The sequence below is a fragment of the Sinohyriopsis cumingii genome, unplaced genomic scaffold, assembly GCF_028554795.1.
Source record: "Sinohyriopsis cumingii isolate HCF-2022 unplaced genomic scaffold, ASM2855479v2 utg001527l, whole genome shotgun sequence".
Taxonomy (NCBI): Eukaryota; Metazoa; Mollusca; class Bivalvia; order Unionida; family Unionidae; genus Sinohyriopsis; species Sinohyriopsis cumingii.
Window position 1 is genome coordinate 3,061,716 of NW_028316012.1, and position 19,896 is coordinate 3,081,611.

Here is a 19,896-nt window from a genome sequence, read left to right on the forward strand (position 1 = left end):
TTCACTTTCACAGCTTTTTCTTGCTCTTCATCCTCACTTTCTTCCCTTCTTCTTTTTTTTTCTACTGTTTCTGTTTCTTTACCTGTCTTCTTTCTTCCTCTTCTTCCTTTCCATAACTCACCTCTTCTTCTTCTTGCTCCTGTATTTTCTTAGGGCAATCTGGAGACCAATGTCCTTTTTCTTGACAATGATAACAGGTATCTTGACTTTTGTCTCTTCTATCCCATGGTTTTTTTTTTTTGACGGTCTGGACACTCTGTAGACCAATGCCATTTCTTCTGACAGATATAGCAAGTATCTTGACTTTTACCTCGAAAGGAGCGTGAGTAGTCCCTCGGCTGCTCTGAAGAAAAATTTCTGATGACCCCTCGCGAAGCTCTGATGAAAAGTTCGATCTGTGTAATCTCGTCCCTCGTTCTGCTCAGTTTGCGAGTGAAATGAATAGTGGAAGGACAAGACACACACCCTTTATATACGCTGATCTGCCATGGATATAAAGTGACCCATGGTGTTTAAACTTTAGTCATTTGACTTGTTGCAGTCAAGATGAAACGATCCAATTCATTCGTGAAGAAAGGAGAAGAAAGTAAGAGGCAGAAACGTGATCTATCGCATCGTACCATTGCTGAAGTCTTGGCACAAATTCATGCCAGTGATTTTGAAGAGGACGTTAGTGAACCAGAATCCACACCCAGCGATTCTATACCTAGCCAAATTTCACCAATCAACCCTGAAAATTACTATCACATTCGAGAGACGGAAAAGCGTCCCTCTAGAAAATTTAGAACCACGGCTTACAAATGCACGGTGAAGTTTAAAGATTTCAAGTCCTACGCACCTTTGGAGAAAGCAGGAGGGTTCATCACCGAGGTGTGGGATTCTTCGCTCACCACACTCAAGCGACAATGTCAATCCAAAGAAGACGATCGCTTGAGACTTTCCATAGAACACGACGGTTTGAAATCCCCTGTTTGGATCGAGTTTAGCAGTCCCGCAGAATTGACTCCTTCCTAAGTCATGGACAAGATTCAACACGTGCAACAATCCAATGACCAGTTTGACATCACCGATGGAAAAGCGACACTGTCCATGACCCACGTCTCTCTTCCTCAAGGGACTGGCAACAAAAAGGCCTTATTGGTAAACGGCCTTCGCAGCATTAAGCGTAGCCTCGTCCAAATTCACAATTCTCAAGACCAGATGTGTTTAGCCAGGGCTATCGTTGTGGGACGAACCTATGCCGACATTACGACACGGCAGAATGGAAAAGAGCCTGGGAGAACATTCGAAAATCGAACCGAGCCAAACAACGAAATGAAGCAGAACTCATGTTACAACAATCTGGCCTGTCCAAAGACACACGCTGCGGCATTTCAAGATGCCCTAGCTCGACGCTACACCTTAAAAGTGTACCCTCAAGTAGTGCGCGGACCTCTGTTGTTTCGAGGCCAGGACTTTAAGGACGGAAAATACATTCATCTCTATCATCACGATGACCATTTCGATACCATTACCGTATCACTTCATTCCTGGGATACGGTTATTACTGTGAGAAATGTGAATATGATTACAACAATCAAGAGCAACGCAAACATTGTGGATCGAATTGCTCAGGATGGTTGGCCTCTCAACCCTGTCAGGACGAAGGAAACGAACGAGTACATTGTCCTGCTTTTCTGCGCACGTTTGTCAGCCCTGCCTGTTACCAACAACATCTGAAGACACATGGTTCACAGCAGAAATGTACTTGTCAACTCCTGAGAATGTGTCCTACGTGTTTACAAGGCATATGTACCAATACTACCAAGGCACACATATGTCGAGGAAAGAACAAATTTCACATTTGTCACCAAATCGTGGTCTTGGAACACCCATGATACATGCAAAAATACCAACCCCAACAATAGAAAGATGATGGTCACAAGAAGAAGGATAAAAGCAATTTCATCTTTTTCGATTTCGAATGCATGCAAGAAACCGGCATTCACATTCCTAATTTCTGCGTGGCTCACTGAGCGTGTGAGAAGTGCATTCAAGAACCTATCTTCAGTTATTGCCCTCACTGCAACAAGATTCCTGGAGGACGTGAAAAAATCTTTCGAGGACCGAACACGCTAGCCGATTTTGCCCGATGGGTCTTACACCCCATCGACAAGACATGGAGCCAAGAGGACATCGAACGTTACGGCGATTGCCATCGTCATGCCACGGTGATGGCTCACAGTTTCTCCTAATACGATGGACAGTTTCTTCTCAGATACTACACGGAACAAGGTACCGAACGTCCTAAAGTCACTTTGAACGGAGCCAAAAACATTTTCATGCAAATGGGACAAGTACAGTTTAACGATTTGATTACTTACTTGGCCATGCCTTCGAGTCGAATGCCTAAAACGTTTGGAATGACAGAAATGGCTAAAGGGTACTTTACACACTTTTTCAATACAGATGCCAATCAACATGCCGTTCTACCCCATTTGCCTGAGGCTCACTATTAAGACCCCGACAACATGCGTACCGAACAACGAGAAGCTTTCTACGCTTGGTACGAGGCTCACGCCTCGGACCCTTTTGACTTTCAGGAAGAAACGCTAAAGTATTGTCGTTCCGACGTGGACATTTTACGGCATTGCTGTGGAAAATTTCGACAACTGTTCATGGAACACGGAGGGGTCGATCCTTTGAAAGAAGCTTGCACCATTGCCAAAGAGTGTTCCTTAATCTAACAAGAACGATTCATGCCTGAAAACACCGTGGCTGTCATCAGTCCTTAAACGACCAAGTATGTCAAACCTCAATACTCGGTCAAAGCCCTACGCTGGTTACATTACTTGTGCGACAAGGAAGACAAATGGATTCAGCATGCCCGCACCGGAGGGGACGGAAAGACCATAAGAACGTATTCGGTCGATGGCTGGGACTTAAAAAAACCCAAGATCGTGTACGAGTTTAACGGTTGCTTATTTCACGGATGTCCCGTCTGTCATCCTGATTGTGGCACTAAAAATCAGTTTTTACATCGAACCTAGGAAGACTTATACCGGGACACTTGTCAGCGACGCTTGAAGTTAGAACAGCAAGGATACCAAGTGGTGGAAATGTGGGAACACGAGTACGATCACGGAGGAAGGACCAATGCCACCTGTTTGCTGTACCACGCTGACGAAGAGAAAGGAAAAGAAATTAAATATTTGGACGTGTGTTCGCTGTATCCCTACGTGTGCAAATATTGACGCTTTCCTGCAGGGCACCCGCGATTGCTGACGCAACATATTGACTTGGATCACATTCGTCAATACGAAGGTTTGATCAAGTGTAAAGTCTTGCCTCCCACGGACTTGTACCATCCCGTGTTATTTCACCATTGTCAAGGAAAACTGATGTTTACTGTGTGCCTTACTTGCACCGAAACGTACAAACAAGACCAGCCTTGTCAGCACAGCAAGGAAGAACGCGCCTTGACGGGGACGTGGATCAACGTGGAGTTGTTCAAAACACTGGACATGGGATACCAACTGTTAGAAGTGTACGAAATTTGTCACTTTCCCAAGACACAACAATACCATAAGGGTGACCCAAGTCAGAAAGGCATTTTCGCAGACTACGTGGATGCCTTTTTGAAACTGAAGCAAGAGGCCAGTGGCTATCCTTCTTGGTGTCACGCTCCCGAAGATCAAAAGAAATTCAAAGAGAAATACTGGGAGCATGAAGGCATCACTTTATACCACATCGAGAAAAACGAAGGCAGGCGATCGTTTGCCAAAGTGATGTTAAATTGCTTGTGGGGTAAAATGGCACAACAACCGTGTTTACCCAAGACGGAGTATTTGACAGAACCTTCCCGCTACTTTCAGATGATTCACGACAAAACCAAGTACATGAAACACGTGGACATCCTTCGTGAGGATTTGATCTAAGTAGAAGCCGACGAATTTCGAAATGTCATCTTCGTAAAGGTCAGTGAGTTATTTGCTCGATTGTTGCAGAATGTTACGGCAATGTAATATTGTAATTGTAATTATGTGCAGTATGTATATTTGCTTACTAGAATCGTTAGTATGTAGTATTACCTGTGTATTGTTTAATTTACATGCGTACTTGAGAAATGATCTATGATTATGTAGATTGCTCGCTCGTCAGAATTAATATTGTAATTCGCTATTTAGTTACTTCATGGTAAACTAGTGTATTTATTCATGTGATATTTTAGATTTTGCAACTGTTGAATTGAATTGTGACTTTAGAAATGGTTGCAGTGTGTAAAATTAAATAATATGGATATTTGAATATTTGTGTACACTTGTGGGAGTGTAGTGCACAGAAATCCATCTGATTGGTGTGATATTGTTGAGGATAATGAGATTAAGAATATACATGTATATTGATGTGACGCAATTTAGTGATGTTTGGATCATAAGTATGATACCGCTCTTTATTGCAACGTTGTTTTCTATACGAACGTGTGTGTTTTTCGATGTGCACGAATACGTGACCGAAGATGTAGATAGCCTTTATCTGATGATTGATTGTTGATTTAGTGTGAGCTAGATGGTAACAAAGCATGCTAACGTTATTGTGTTTTTCGCAGGAAGCTTTTGGGGACAGAACTAAGTCCCGAGTCTCAGAGAGGGAGACTGGGTAGAGCAAGGCAGTAGGCAAAGAACAAGCCTAGTTGATAGAGAGAGAGAGAGAGAGAGAGAGAGAGAGAGAGAGAGAGAGAGAGAGAGAGAGAGAGAAAAGGAGGAGGAGAAAAAAGAACAAGAATGGGTAGCGTACAGGAAGAACGTAGTACGGAGAACGCCGGAAGGAGGAAAGAAATTGGCGTTGTAAACACAGATGAGTAGAAACCAAGTAAAGGGAAAGCCATCTCACACTATAATCGCGTGATGAATTAGGTTGTTGCGTGGTCGAGAGAAGAAGCAAGATTGGTTGAGAAATTAGTATCGTTTAATTTGTATTAAATTGGTATTCTTTTGAATTTCACCTTTATGTTCTTAATAATTTAATTGTCGGTATTGCTGACTGGGGGCTCGCAGCTTTACCTCTCTCTATCACTAATTTCACTTCCTACAGAAACGAGCCAGGGTGGGAATTCCACAGTAATTCAAATAAATATTAGGAGCATTCCACCCCAACGAATAACAGTGGGTCACATAGAACTTCACAAAGTGTGACAGTCAAATGAGCATTTCCTCCAAATAGATGAACATATCAATATAAATCAATCAAAAATTTCCGTTCGATTAATATCCAAGCAATATTTGTTTTGTTTTATTAGGCGCGCTTTACTTGGCATATGTTTTGTGTTGCTATGATAATATATTACGTGGTTAAGAACTATTGATAACTATGTAATAAGTTTGGGTTGGCACTTTATGTATGAAAATTAAGTTGTTTGCAGCAACACTTATCATTTACATTTATTTTTGATATGGCTTTGAGCCCTGTTTAGCTTGGCTTAAAGGTCTATACGATTTCTTGACGAGGAAAACTCGCAGATCGAAAAAAGTAATAATCAGAGCATTATGTCGAATTAACGATTTAGCAAAGGAGTTACAAATCCAATGTGTAATAAGTGATTCATACTAAGTGAACTAAAAGGAAAATGAAGGACATTGACTGTGTACATACACGAGACTGCTTTATTCACTACAAAATACACTTTTTATTAACTACAAATGTAAAAGGTTCTAATTATATATGTCAATTTTCAAATGACTTTCTTCAACGTTGCCAATGTTTATTAACTTCAGACAATTATGTAATTTCACTATTTACACTATGATGTAATTTATCAATTATCTAAATGTACAAATATTTGTTAAACAAGTCAATATCGTCCAAAAGGGTTAATTCTAATGTATTTCTATAAACTTACTCGCATAATATAGGGAACCCTGTTATGCATTTTGTACGGTATATGTACAAAATCATGCTGCTGACAGCTACTAGAAATATCCAGTATGACAGTTTGAGAGAAAAGTGTATACATTATGTTTTTAAAATGGAAGGCTTTCGATCATATCAGTACATTTAAAAAGATTGTAAAATGACTGTGAAAATTAGGTTTGTACCCAGTAAGCGTGCTATTTTCCAATTCGTTCTACAAGAAAGCAGGTAGGACGTAGATTTGTTGTATTTGCAATATCCGTATATGTATGAGATTCAAATATGAAAATAAGGATATAGTTTCTGCATCTCTAAAACTCTTCTTCCTGCAAAACAAAATATGTCAAAATGCAATTTAAAATGTAAATGCAGTATACGCTATTTTCTCTAATATATTGCAAGAAACAAATACTTCATGAAAAGTATTTTCTTTTACTGATATTCTGTTCTACGTGCTATGATATATATAAGCACAAGATACCCTGCTATAATTTAGAGATTTCATGGCGAATTTTAATGTATATTGTTAATAGGACAAATATGTATTTATTTGGTATTGAATAAATCCACTTTCACGCAAGACACCATATTAATTTTTGACACGAATGGAACTCGAACCCTATACATAAATGACATGCAAGTTAATAATCGTCCAGATATACTACTGTATTTCAGACGTTTTCTCAAAGATTCGTCGTTGATTAAGATATATCAATATATATTGTCAGGTGTTTAGCATTAAGACGTCTACTTGTAGTTGCCCTCGGAATTTATATTTACTCTGTCTTTGCTGTTTAAGACAAATGATATATGTTATTTACCTTTATAATCGTCTATATTTCTGTGTTGTCGGTACAGTCACACTTTATACTACCTCCCTTGTTGCCAGAGTTTAGTTTCGGAAGCGCAAACATCGAAGCTGTACATGTCTTTTCTTGACCCTAGTGGTAGTAGTAATAATAATAATGATAATAATAATAATAATAATAATAATAATAACAATTATAATAATCATAATAACATTAAGAAGAAGATGATGATGATGAGGAGGAGGAGTAGGAGGAGATTGATGATAACGGTTTATAAAAATTAAACAAGATTAATTTTGTTGGTGTGCTTGATACCCGGACGGTCTTACCAATTTAGGTATTAATTTTATTCCATCAATCTTCAGTGTGCATCATTCTTTGCAAAAACAAGGTTCATGGAAGTTATTTCCCACAGTATTTATCTTCATAACGATGACGATTTACACCTTTGTGTATTTATATTTAGCAGGAGTAGATCATTTATTCACCTGTCATATATACGAGAGCCTAATGAAAGAATAGTGAACACTAAGTTTTAAAATATTCCCACAATATCAAAGCTAACACCGATATAGAAGTATGCAAAACCTTTGCATGATTTTTCAGTACGGATAGAAGTGTGCACCTAAACCCTTCTGTTATAGAAATTAGACATACACGTTTAGGATCAGTTACATTCTGCATTTAAAGACGAAACATTAAATTGCTATTTAGCGAGAAATTAGTTACCTCGGCTGTTCGAATAGTCATTTCTAGCTCGTACTGTACGCCGCTAAATGGAGGATTGAATCTAAGCTGCAAAGTAAAGAAAATTTATATTCCTAACACTGGGATCGTTAATATTCATCCTGAACTAAAACCTAGTGACACCATAACGTAATAATCATATATGTGACCTATGTTTGGTTGACACAGAGTACGTATTTTCCATAGTTTATGGAAAAACTTAATTGGGACAAGAATACAGATATTAGAGGAGAGAAAACATGAAATGAGTATCAGAAATCCATCAGAGGGATTTGGTAGATTTTTAAAAATTAATCCAGGATTAAAAATGCATCATCTATGGAAAATAGCTTACACTGACTCAAGCAGAAAAATGGAATATGGGACATTAATTCGTATTGGAGGAATGCAAGCAAGACCTGGACTGTGTCCCCTATGTGGCAAAATGAGTCATGACCGTATTTTGCACATTTCGATGAATTGTGCCTTAACCTCAGACGACAGAAACCACTTGATGGAAAGTCTATTTTCGTATATGCCTCCAGTGATTTACCGTGATTTCTGTGATCAGATCGATGATGTTATACTGATTATACTACTTGGTGGTTTAAATGATATATCAGAACGTTTAGAATTTGAGGCATGGTTAAATATGATCAGACTATCTACCAAGTATTTCATTAAGATAAAGGATATTATATATTCGATTCAATAGAGAACTCACTCAAAATATAAGGAAAGAAATACTTGTACTGGATTGCAAAGAGAGTAGGAAACTATTTTTGTTGTGAGGATACATTTTCAAATGTTTTATCGTATATATATCTCTATCTAGATTAGTAATGATTTTAATTTATTTATTCGTTTGCTATTGGAAATAATTCAATAAGTAACGAATCTACTATTTTTGTGATTCTATGTATTTAAATGCATTTCTTTTTTGTCTTAAAATCTTCAGAAAATGGAGGAATAAAAGAATATCATCATCATCATCTCTCTGTCTCTCTATGTCTCTCTCTCTCTCTCTCTCTCTCTCTCTCTCTATATATATATATATATATATATATATATATATATATATATATATATATATATATATATATATACATGTATGTATATAAATATAACTGATATGAGAAATTATGTTGTGTTATTAAATACGAGTATAAAGAAATGCTAACTCACCCTGTGTCTTGCTTTTGTAACTTTGACCAAAACAGAACCTCTACAAGGTCTTGTCAAAAGTCCTGTGAAAGGTTTGAAAAAGAAATTTGCTTGTTCTAGTACCAAAGGGTTGTTAACATCAGCATCTGTGTATGTTTCAGACGTCGGTATGTCAGTGAAAGCAATGCAAAGTCCGAAAAGACTGATGATAACCACATATGTCAACATTATTTTCTTTTCTTTGCTGAATCGCTGACAGAAAGTTGCCAAACACGGTATGGAAGAAAAGGAACCTTTTGCGCAATATATATGGACCTGACGAAAGCAGCCAAGCAACAAAGGGTTAACAATCGGTTAGAAGTTCATGAATCGGGCGACAACGACGGATTGTTTGTATTTGCTTTTATCTTTTATCTTCAGTGATTAATTTGTCCTTGCCCTTCTCGTGATTTCGCATAGCTTAATTATTAATGCGTTTTTAGTATATTTCAATTTGAATGTGCCAAATACAAGGGATCTAACAGCAACCAACTAAATGGTCAGAACACTTGCGAGAAACTAGCTTAAGACCGATGTGTCTGTCACTTATTTTGATATGTAAGAAGACAATATTCTACGTCCTTTGAGAGGTTCTTCAACGCGAAGGCGTTAAACCGTAAATCGCTTTCCTTTAAACGACATTCACGGAATTGTTACCTCATAATTGCTTGATTTTTCTCGCTTCATCTTGCTTTGTCTCGCGAATCACGAAAATACAAACCACTTACACATAAGAATATCCCCTAATTTGTCATATTACGAAACTTAAGATGGTGAAATTTATAGGAAGTTATTCGATAAGTCTGGTAAATAATCTTCGTTATAACGTCCGCTCCGTCAAGCGATCTAATTATTCGGTTTGATAGCTCCCGAAATCAAACCAATACTCACTCAATTATAATAAAACTATATAAAAGGCCACACATACGAAAAGGGCAAACGCTAGGTTTGTTAGAGAATGTTAATATTATGAGACGAATTATCTAGCCGTCTTGTTATTGCAATACTGGGTTAATATGATGATGACTTAGAATAGTCGAAACTAGTTTGTTCCAGTACCTACTTCCGTTTCTGATTACATTTGCTTTCATTATAATTGTTATAATATTGCAGAATATATTTCCTGTAACAGCACCTTGATAAAGTTAGGGAAAAGATTGGATGTAAACATGTCTTTGACCGGTCTCGTTATATATATTCAATTCAAAAATAGAGTTATGAAAAAAAGACTGTTGGCATATACATCAATATTGTACACACGCAAAGGAAATACAGTTTATTAAGTGTATATTCTTGACCTAAGCTATGGCATCTATGTGATGTGTTATATTGGTATAGACTCAATATTTTCCGAAAATAATTGACGTTCACTTTATTAATAAGGTTGAAATCATAGGTTGTTCGATGTTTACTTAACCGCATGTTAACCTCAAACATTGCTTCTTCCTAACTTATCTCTCGATTGCCAGTTACCAGGAGGCCACTTTTATTTTAGGCATTTTGTTACATAAGTAGTCCCATCGAGAAGCATGATCAAAATTGAGTAAAAGAAATTAGTGGGGATTTAAAGGTCGAATTTGAGGACACCGTAGAGAATAAAGCAATTTTATATGGGATGGAAATAAAACATTATCACAATCTACCATTTAGATGAGGGTAAAACTAGTTGGTGTAGTTCTGCTCAGAGCATCATTCATAGTGCGTGTGATCCTGAGTGTAGTAGGTCCAAGTTATGCAAATGTGTATAATATGCTGGAAAATTAAAGTGTACAGTCACCAATATATCTCTCTCTCTCTCTCTCTCTCTCTCGCACACACACACACACACACACATACACACACCCTTTGTCTCACAGACTTGTGATCTAGTAACACAAACTATTCGAATGTGTCATGCTTTCTAAGCAAGCACAACAGGTACACTAGCAAGCTAGAAGAAGCTAACTTATTCGTATTTATATTTGGATGTTTGCTAGACATTTCTAGTTCGTAATGCATTCGTGTTTGTTTGATTATGGTTGTAGTTAAAACTAAAAAATTAACTTCATGGTGATGGTACTTCGTCAAAGAGAAAACTAGCGTCAGATAAAGTCCAAACTTTGAGTGCCACTTAACAGTGCTTGTAAATTCCAACATTCTGTGCCTCAAAGGTTTTCACAAAAATATATTATATGAAAGTTAAACATTCCGCTTACTTCGTTTGCATTTAATATAATCAAGGAAAAGCAGCGTAGTAAGATAGTAACGACGTTTGGTAAGGAAACTGCATGCATATCATTGGTCGATTTCTTCATTCCTTAAGTCCATCATCGTGACCTTGTGAAGCGACGTAAACTGCTTGTATGAACCAAATGATATATACTATAGATTGATCATATTTCAGCAATTAGACTAATATAATATGTATCACAGATCAATAACCTGAGGTGGTTATCATAACGCACAGTTGTTTTGAAAATAATGATTCCCCTTCCATGCTTGGCAAACGTGTGAAAGCCTGATCAGTAAGTAGATCAATGCGATCTGAAAAAAGTGGCTGCATATAGCGACCGCTCGGTATTCAAACCTTGGGAAATAAACCACATATTTGTTAATTCATTCAATGCAGAATGCGAACTATACAAATACAATCGCTTTGGCAAATATAAGGTAACTGAAAAGGTCGTAAATAAATTACTTTTTGTAAATTTCAAGTAACAAATTGTTGACTAGATAACAATTCGAAAATATTAAAAAATAATGTGAGGTACTGCGAATTAAATCCCAGTATGGGGTGATTTGAATGTCATTATAATTTGGTAACATTGATTATTGTTGTGCATATCATTCGTACTATTTATGCTAAGTTTCCCTCATTGCCATTTTAATAATGGTTAGAGATAATATTCTGAATAGAAATATCGGACACATGCCTCTGTCACTAGACAGAGTCCTACGATTCATCAAAGTGTTCACATACTTGATTTTGCAAATATGAGACTTTACGGTATTGAAGAAAGTGAAGTAAAATGTACATCGTATTAGATAATTCGTGTTTTGTTCGGAAGATCTGGCAATCGATTTGGGATGGATAATGTGAATTGATGTAGCTGGAAATGAGAACTGTGAATGGATCGCTGTTTATTCCGTTCCGAAATGGCATAGGACTGGAGCATATAATTAGAAACTCAATCTTACATGCCCGACAACGACCCATCTAAACATCTATATATCTGTGTGTGTGTGTGTGAGTTTGCCAAGAAAGTATTTCTATATAGAATTGGTATATCAATACATTCTAACGAAATAATCTTAAGAACGTCAATCAAGGGTCAAACGAAGGTTATGCTTTCATGCAACATGATACATATCAGTGAACCGTACGTATTATTCATTGTAGCTATAGCTTTTACAGAGCTAAGCTGTCTGTATACATAAGTCCCATTTCATTGACAAGTATGTGCTGTCGCTAAAGGTTGTTTAAAAAGCGAATTGAATGGGAATCATTCCTGGCGAGAGCGGGTTAAAAAGTAGTTTTGAGTAGATTAAAGGCGCTTTGGGGTTCATGACTGGGGCGACAAAGTATGTGATCGTGCTTTGCTTTTCATTGTATCAGAAATTAAGTTTTGCATTGTTGGGGTCATTGCTCAAACGTTATTATGTCAGCATCAAAGGTCAATAGGATTTGCAACGAAAATTGTTGTTTTCTGTCTTAAACTTATTAGACACTGTTTAAACATATTACTGCATGCCCATTATTCGTGATGAATTAAGGCGATATTTACAAAAGGGCTCACCTTAGTTCAATGTTATGCCAAAGTCTTAATCATCATTCTGGAAACAGTTCTCTCTGTGTAGCTTTTTTAATATTTAGTGCTATTTACCTGTGCCATTTGATATTTATTCAACAATTACAACATCACCAATAATAAAATAATAATAATTAAAATGTTAATGTCGATATTTTTATCCAGGATCAGATAATTAGCTAATTATTTCTTTTTTATTCTCGCTATGCAGTTAAAACAAATATCCATCAGATATACATGTAGTTTTGAAAAGTCTACAAACTTAACATTTACTTCACTGACAAAATTAAATTTCAAATAATATATAGTATTACATATGAACATTCTTCTATCACCAGGATGAGTCTATTGTACGATTTAAAAACTGTATGCGTTCAAAACACATGATTGATTTCTCAATTATATAGAGAGATAGAGTTTCCTACAATCTGAAATATATAAAAGATTAAGCATCAGTTTTGTTAAAATAATCTCTCGAAATTATTTTCAATAGACCGCTTACTGCTCGTTTTAATGTTCCTTGTAAATTTCAAATTAATATGAAACTAAAGTTCTAAAATAGTTAAAACCTTACAAAGTAAGAACGGATTTCCTAAAAATGCTTAAATCCTTACTTGTCGTCCATCTAAGAATATAGACTAGATATAAATGTGTTATAGTATATTCTTTATTTGAAATCCATGATGCTGGTTTTGTTAGCTATATTGTCTCCACATCAAAGTGATATTTCAGGGGTCGCCCCATACATTACAGCGTTATATTAAATATGGAGAAAAAATCATGGTTATATACATCCAGACTGACTGATCCAATTTATATTATCTAACGCTTTTTGAAATTATTATATCCTTAGACACCTTTATATGAAGTGTATAAGGTTAGACAAGGACAGGGTAATATTAATAAAATTATAGTAACGTTTCTGTCATTTACTCCTAAATACAATTCTACTTTTGATTGCGCGTTTTGCTAAGCATACTGGTTTTAAGTAGTGTTCCTGTAAAGTGTCTAGTCAAACAGCCATTTATGTATAGCCAGTTCATAATCAGAAGAGGGTGAACTCTTTCTCATGAATATTGTGAATGAAAATAAAGCCATATAATGAATGTAAGATATGTCATCAGAATACCACAATTACAACGTGACCAGTACTATTATGATATGCTGTCCGTTAGCGGTTTATTAGAATATTGGCACAATTAACCCCACCCAGATAAAGGTAATATTATTTCATTCGCGAAAAATACCAAAGTCACATCTCATGCCCTTCAAGATAGATAATACATTGTTACTGTAGTACGGCTGTATATATGCATATTCGTCTTAGGCCATCATTAGTAGCACTTTACTTGTAATATGCATATAGGCATACACTAATATTATCAATTCAACTATAATATACCCGAAGAGATTTCATTCAGTTAATTTTTCGTTAATACAGTAAAGATAGGAACATAGCTTGACAATAATCGACTTACAGTACATGATATATATATATATATATATATATACATACATATATGCACATACATATATATGAATACATACACACATGTACATATATACACTGACTCTGTATGGTTTCGAATGATGCCCGTTGTGCAGAATAAGGGCGTTAACTTCTCGAAAAGAATTTTTAATCAATCTCCACAGTTTACCTTTAACTCCGAGATAGAATAGCTTATAAAAGAGGCCATTATGCCATACCGTATTAAAGGCCTTCGCATTCTCCAGGAATGCAGCATAAACGTATGATTGACCTTCTACATAATGCATGTATGTATGTAAATGTATGTAAATGTATGTATGTATGTATGTATGTATGTATGTATGTATGTATGTATGTATGTAAGTATGTATGCATGTATGTAGGTAGGTAGGTAGGTAGGTAGGTAGGTATATATGCATGTATGTATGTATGTATGAATGTGTGTGCATGCATGTATGTTTGAATGTATGTATTTATGTATGTATGCATGCATGTATGTATGTATGTATGTATGTATGTGTTTATGTATGACTGTCTGACTGACCGGCTGACTGAATTTATTTCCTCTTCAACAGAGATTACATCAGATTAAACAAATTCTGGATAATACAAGATCATCAAATAGTACAGAAAAGTGACAAAAATACAATAGTAATATTGTGTCAGCTACCGTATTGACAAAACCAAATATCTCAATACCTGCAATTATTCAAATCTGCAATCATTTGGCTGAGCATAGCACTGATCTTTTAAACGTTGCATGATGATGATAATATTTCGAACAGTTAATACGTCTATATTGTTATGTGCTTAACATTAAGTTCGAGAGAGCAACGAAAATGAAATGAAAAAGTTATAACAGTGTAATTCTTTATTTAGTTTTTTTTTCTTCATATGACACATTTATTTATGCATACATATACTTGTTTGCGCGTATCCGTGCGTGCATGCATTTATCTATGACTGACTGTCTAAATGACTTAATTACCTCTTCAACAAAGATTATATCAGGTTACTAAGATAGATATTATACGCATCATAAGATTATGAGACACAGTATAGACGAGAACGCAAGCATGATATATATATATCGTCAACTAATGCATTTACAAAATGAGATATACAAATACCGAAAATCATATAGAAATCTATAGAAAATATACATAAACAAATACATAACCACACACACACATATATATACATATATATATACATAAATACATACATACATACATATACATACACATATACATATGTTTATACATACATACATATATACATATATATATATACATACACATACATATATATATACATATATATACATATCTATGTATATATACATACAGATACATACACATATACACACATACATATACATACACACACATACACACATACATATACATACACATATCTATATATATATATATATATATATATATATATATATATATATATATATATATATATATATATATATGTATATATATATATATTTATACATACATATATACATATACACATATATTCATATACCCAAACATACACACACATTCATATACATATACATATATACACATATATATACACATATACATACACATACATACACCCATACGTACATACATATACACATACATATATAAACATAAACAAATACACTGTCTACAGCTGTCATACAACACAATTTGCGGATTTGACAAGAAGACTTTGGCCTTGAATTTTTTATTTTTAATGTTAATTTACTACTTACTATTTATGTCATGTTTGAACATGTTGGTTGATAGTAAGGGATACATTTTATTGTAGAATGAAGCTATGCTGTTTGCGGTCACCAACATGAGCCAATCTGATACATCATCATCAATAGACGACATGCAATCAACCCTGCTTCCAAGAAGTGTCTCCAACAATATATCTTCTTCTTGACTGAATAAGTTAACCACGTATCTCACTTCTAAAGAGTCAATCACTCTCTCAAAGAAAACGTTTCGTTCCTCAAGCAGCATTTCGCAACCTAAAATAAGATGTTTCGCTCTTTCGTCAGTCTTTTTTCCACAGAGTTTGCATACCTTAACTTCACCAACAGGCATGATATATAGTTTCATTACTTCAGAGATAGGCCATAACATGAATGGAAATTTACGCCCATGAAACCATATACTACTTGGTTTTAAGTCGAAATGAATGTTTCTGAAGTGAATTAAATCACCCCTTAGTTCCATATTTGCTCTCCAGGAAGTTTCTTCATAGTTTTGAATAATATCAATAATATGTCGATTCCAAACGAGTTTTTCTTCTGTTTGTACTCTTGCGACTCTGGTCAATGGAAGCATACATATATAGGATGAAATTGCTATTTTTCAGCCGAGTGTGTAAGGGCGATTGGACTTTTATCTGGAAAACGATTTTCATTATGCGCTTATGTCAGTATCTGAACAACCCGCTAAAACAAACGGGCTTTATACCAGATATTGCCAGAATAACTAAGAAATATGGTATGGGAAGTGTTCTTTTAGACTATGCATATACAATACGAGTGCATGCAACCAAGAGAAAGGAAAAATGACCAGAAGAAAGCTGATCAATCACGTCCGTGAACAAGACACACGGCTACGCAGTCATCTTCTGTTAACAGTGTAACTTGCCAAACAAATTACAGTTTTCAAATATTTAAAAGTCACAAACTAAATTCGGAACAAATCGTGTATTCTATTTCAAAACCACACAACCACACACACACACACACATACACACACACACATGCATGAAAGGAAGCGATCATTCATAAGTTATTACGAATAAGAGTACCGGGAATTGCTATGCGTTTATTCTTGAACGATGAGCTGAAATATATTTATATTCGACATGTAAATATGTCTTCATGGTTTTCAGAGAAACAAAAGAAACGCATTTTCCCAAACACGATCGTTTTGAGATTTAGTAGAACAAAAGATATGTGTTTGTTTTTGTTTATTGGGGGTGGGTGGTCATATCATTTTCATTACATGGCTGCTTTATTCTCCAGACTAAACAGCTGAAAAAACATTTGTAGATAAAAATATAATGTATTGATGTAAAGCAAAACCTTAATTTTTGAGCCTTCTGAAAGCATTGCAGTATGATTTCACTACCACACACTGCAGTTTTATAGAACACAGTCAGTATGTCTCGTTGTGTGTCAAAAAGCTATAGTTGTCTTCATTTAAAATGAAATGCATGGCATCGGATCCATATTTCAAACGTTTGCTCCACCATTAGTAGATTTTTTCATAAATCACATCTGAAAGGATCGGGCAAGTACAATCTTGTATATGGTATGCCATATTCCTATCATATTAGACGGACCACGAAATGGCAGTGTTGTCTAAGGCGGTCTACGTTTCAGATCACTGCCATCTCATCCATGTCCTCCTCGGCTTGACTATCGACTCGGCTAACGCCGTAATGTATAACGTTTTCCAGTAGTTTTCCGATGGTCGATGGTCCTTCCCAGTGTTCCCCCGGGTTCTTCATCCATCAGGTATGCTGCGCTTCATATCTAGCTAGCATGTACTAAAAACGGGGCCAAAACCCATTGAAAAATCAACAACAACTAATATATAAAATATTTGTCTTCAAATAAGCCTTGAAATGATGTCATCAGTCATTGATCTACGGTTTAGTTTTGTTCTTTTGAACAAAGATAAGGCATACACCAGAGGATCTATACGGAAAGGTCATGGCCGTTCCTACTTTTGTTCCAATACCCTCTGATTGAAGAACTAAATTAGGTCAAAATACCACTCCCAGTTAAATTGGCCAAGCTACTATCAAAATATTTTGTCTATTTCACCTATTGTTCCGAAACCACTTGTATGATCCATTGTTTTATGTTTCAGCTATTGTTCTAATTAAATCAATCACTTCTGTCACCTATGCAGACCCTCGATACGGTTTTGCTTTGCTAATACTCAACCTCTGAAGTTAAGCTGTGCATGTAATTATATATTACTGCATATGCGTATGTATGCATTTATAGAAATAGACAATTATGTATATATGTATGTACACCTTATTCCATGCAAAAGGACAAAGCGTCAGCTTTGTTTTGCTAGTCACTGGTACAATGCCAAGACTCAGCTTGAAACACTTCCTTTATAAACACTGCCAACACTAAATGAAGTCCAAGCAAGATATGTGTAGAAATTTCATTCCAAAAGAAGCAATCGTGTTAAAACAAATGGAGTCATTTTGGCATTGGTGCAAGGTTTGTTTCACACCTATTACAATGAAAGAACAATTACAAAGAGAAGGTTATTTGAACTAGTACATTTCCTGTAAGAGGGTTTTTACCCAAATTAGACGCTCTCTTATGGGTTATCTTTCTCCATAAATACCTTTGATAGATCTTAAATACATCAAGTTAAAGTAATTTAATGAATACCTTGCTTGAAAATCATGACACCTCTCTTTCAACAATTATTTTCATGTAATCGAAGGTAAGACATGCCTTTAAAAATAGATATTTTAGAACTGACTGGCATATCACACGTTTGGAAGTTATGGGCTAACATGTCAAAACTGAAGCATACATAAGCATTAATGAGTGGTAATCATACAGATGTTGTTTTTGTTGTTGTGGGGTTTAACGCCATTTTTCAGCACACGATAGCCTATACATGGCGGCCAGTATTAATGGTGAAGGAAGAATCCTGGAAAACCACGGGAAGAACCACCGACCCACGAGAAGCTACTGGCAAGCTTTCTCACATACCCACATTGGCCGAATCCTAGACTCGAACCCACGCAGACAGAGGTGAGATGGCAGTGATTAGTAACGGAGAGCGCTTTAGACAACTAGTCCACTCGGGGCCCCTAATGATAGAGATAAACAAAAGCTTTTAATTGTTCGCAAGACAAACAGCTTTCAAAACCGTTTCAGTATAATCGGCAGAAATTAATAGCTATATCTAAGTCGTTTTATGTACTGCACTCCAATACAAATATGTCTTGCAGATATAGGAATCGCATGTTTATTTAATATAATTAGATTTTGGGGTGTAGTTTGAGGGGGATATGGTGTGACTGGAATTAACTTCCATGCAGATCGTACTTTCTTTCGCTTACCACAGATATTCTCTGAGGTTTTGTATGTACATTCGTAAGAACACGTGTGCGTGATTCTGGTTTCGTGCCTATATTTATTGAACATCTTACCACCGTCGGCTCGTTTATGATGCACAAAGGACGGCTTCATTTCCCCACTAATGTCAAGGACATTTGTCTCGTTCATCGTCAGATTAGTAGTGGCAATTATTTCCTTGTCCGGACCTGCACGATCTTTATTCTCATCCCTGGATGCGTCCGATATTGCTACTTGAAGTTTTCTATCCGCTTCTTTTGAATTATGAATTTCTTTATATGGCCGATTGATTTCACCTTGCATCGCCTCCTGATGTGTCTCCATTTTATTGGTTAGCGTCTGACAATGCCTCCGTGCCTTTTCTAGATATTCTATTCGTTCTTGCATCGCTTTCTCACGTTGTCTGCCTTCAGTTGCGAATCTTTCTATATATGTTATCTTTGTTTCCATCACATTTATCCTCTTTATTAAAATTGCAATTTCCTCACTTTGAACATATTTGCTTGGTTCTGCTGCATTTGGTATGATAAAATAACAATAAATGACGAAACAATGAATGAGCGTTATTTCCGTCATATCCATGAAAGTGCCTGAATAGATTGGGATGGGATGTGCGATTGTTGTTATATTAGGAGGTACACAAAGCAACCGTGTCACGCAACTGGCACGTATCATGATAGGATTGTCATCTGTATCAAACATGACGTGAGAGGCCTCACTAGACCCACCTCAAACTCTGCCAGGTGAAAACGCAGTTCTCCTATGACACTAACATTTCGATAGTCTTGAAAGGGGTTTTGTTGTGGAATACACGTCTAATCAAATGTTTAATGCGCTTGAAAATTAAACTCAAAAAATCATACA

At 35.9% G+C, this 19,896-nt stretch overlaps 1 protein-coding gene across 1 annotated transcript; it reads right to left on the reverse strand.

Annotated features, from left to right (window-relative positions):
• Positions 1–6,165: 6,165 nt before the first annotated feature.
• On the reverse strand, positions 6,166–19,614 carry LOC149772034 (uncharacterized). Its single transcript, XM_089947970.1, has 2 exons — positions 19,107–19,614; positions 6,166–6,215 (listed from the first exon to the last, which is right to left on the reverse strand). The coding sequence occupies exons 1-2, from the start codon at positions 19,612–19,614 to the stop codon at positions 6,166–6,168; spliced, it is 558 nt and encodes a 185-aa protein (XP_089804096.1).
• Between the last annotated feature and the right edge of the window lie 282 nt (positions 19,615–19,896).

What these genes read in the sequence shown, in the direction of transcription:
- LOC149772034 (XM_089947970.1), bottom strand. Translation starts at nt 19,614, where the DNA reads ATGGATATGACGGAAATAACGCTCATTCATTGTTTCGTCATTTATTGT. An exon ending in TCATAAACGAGCCGACGGTG is followed by an intron (nt 6,216 to 19,106) that starts GTAAGATGTTCA and finishes TTTGTTTTGCAG; the next exon opens with GAAGAAGAGTTTTAGAGATG.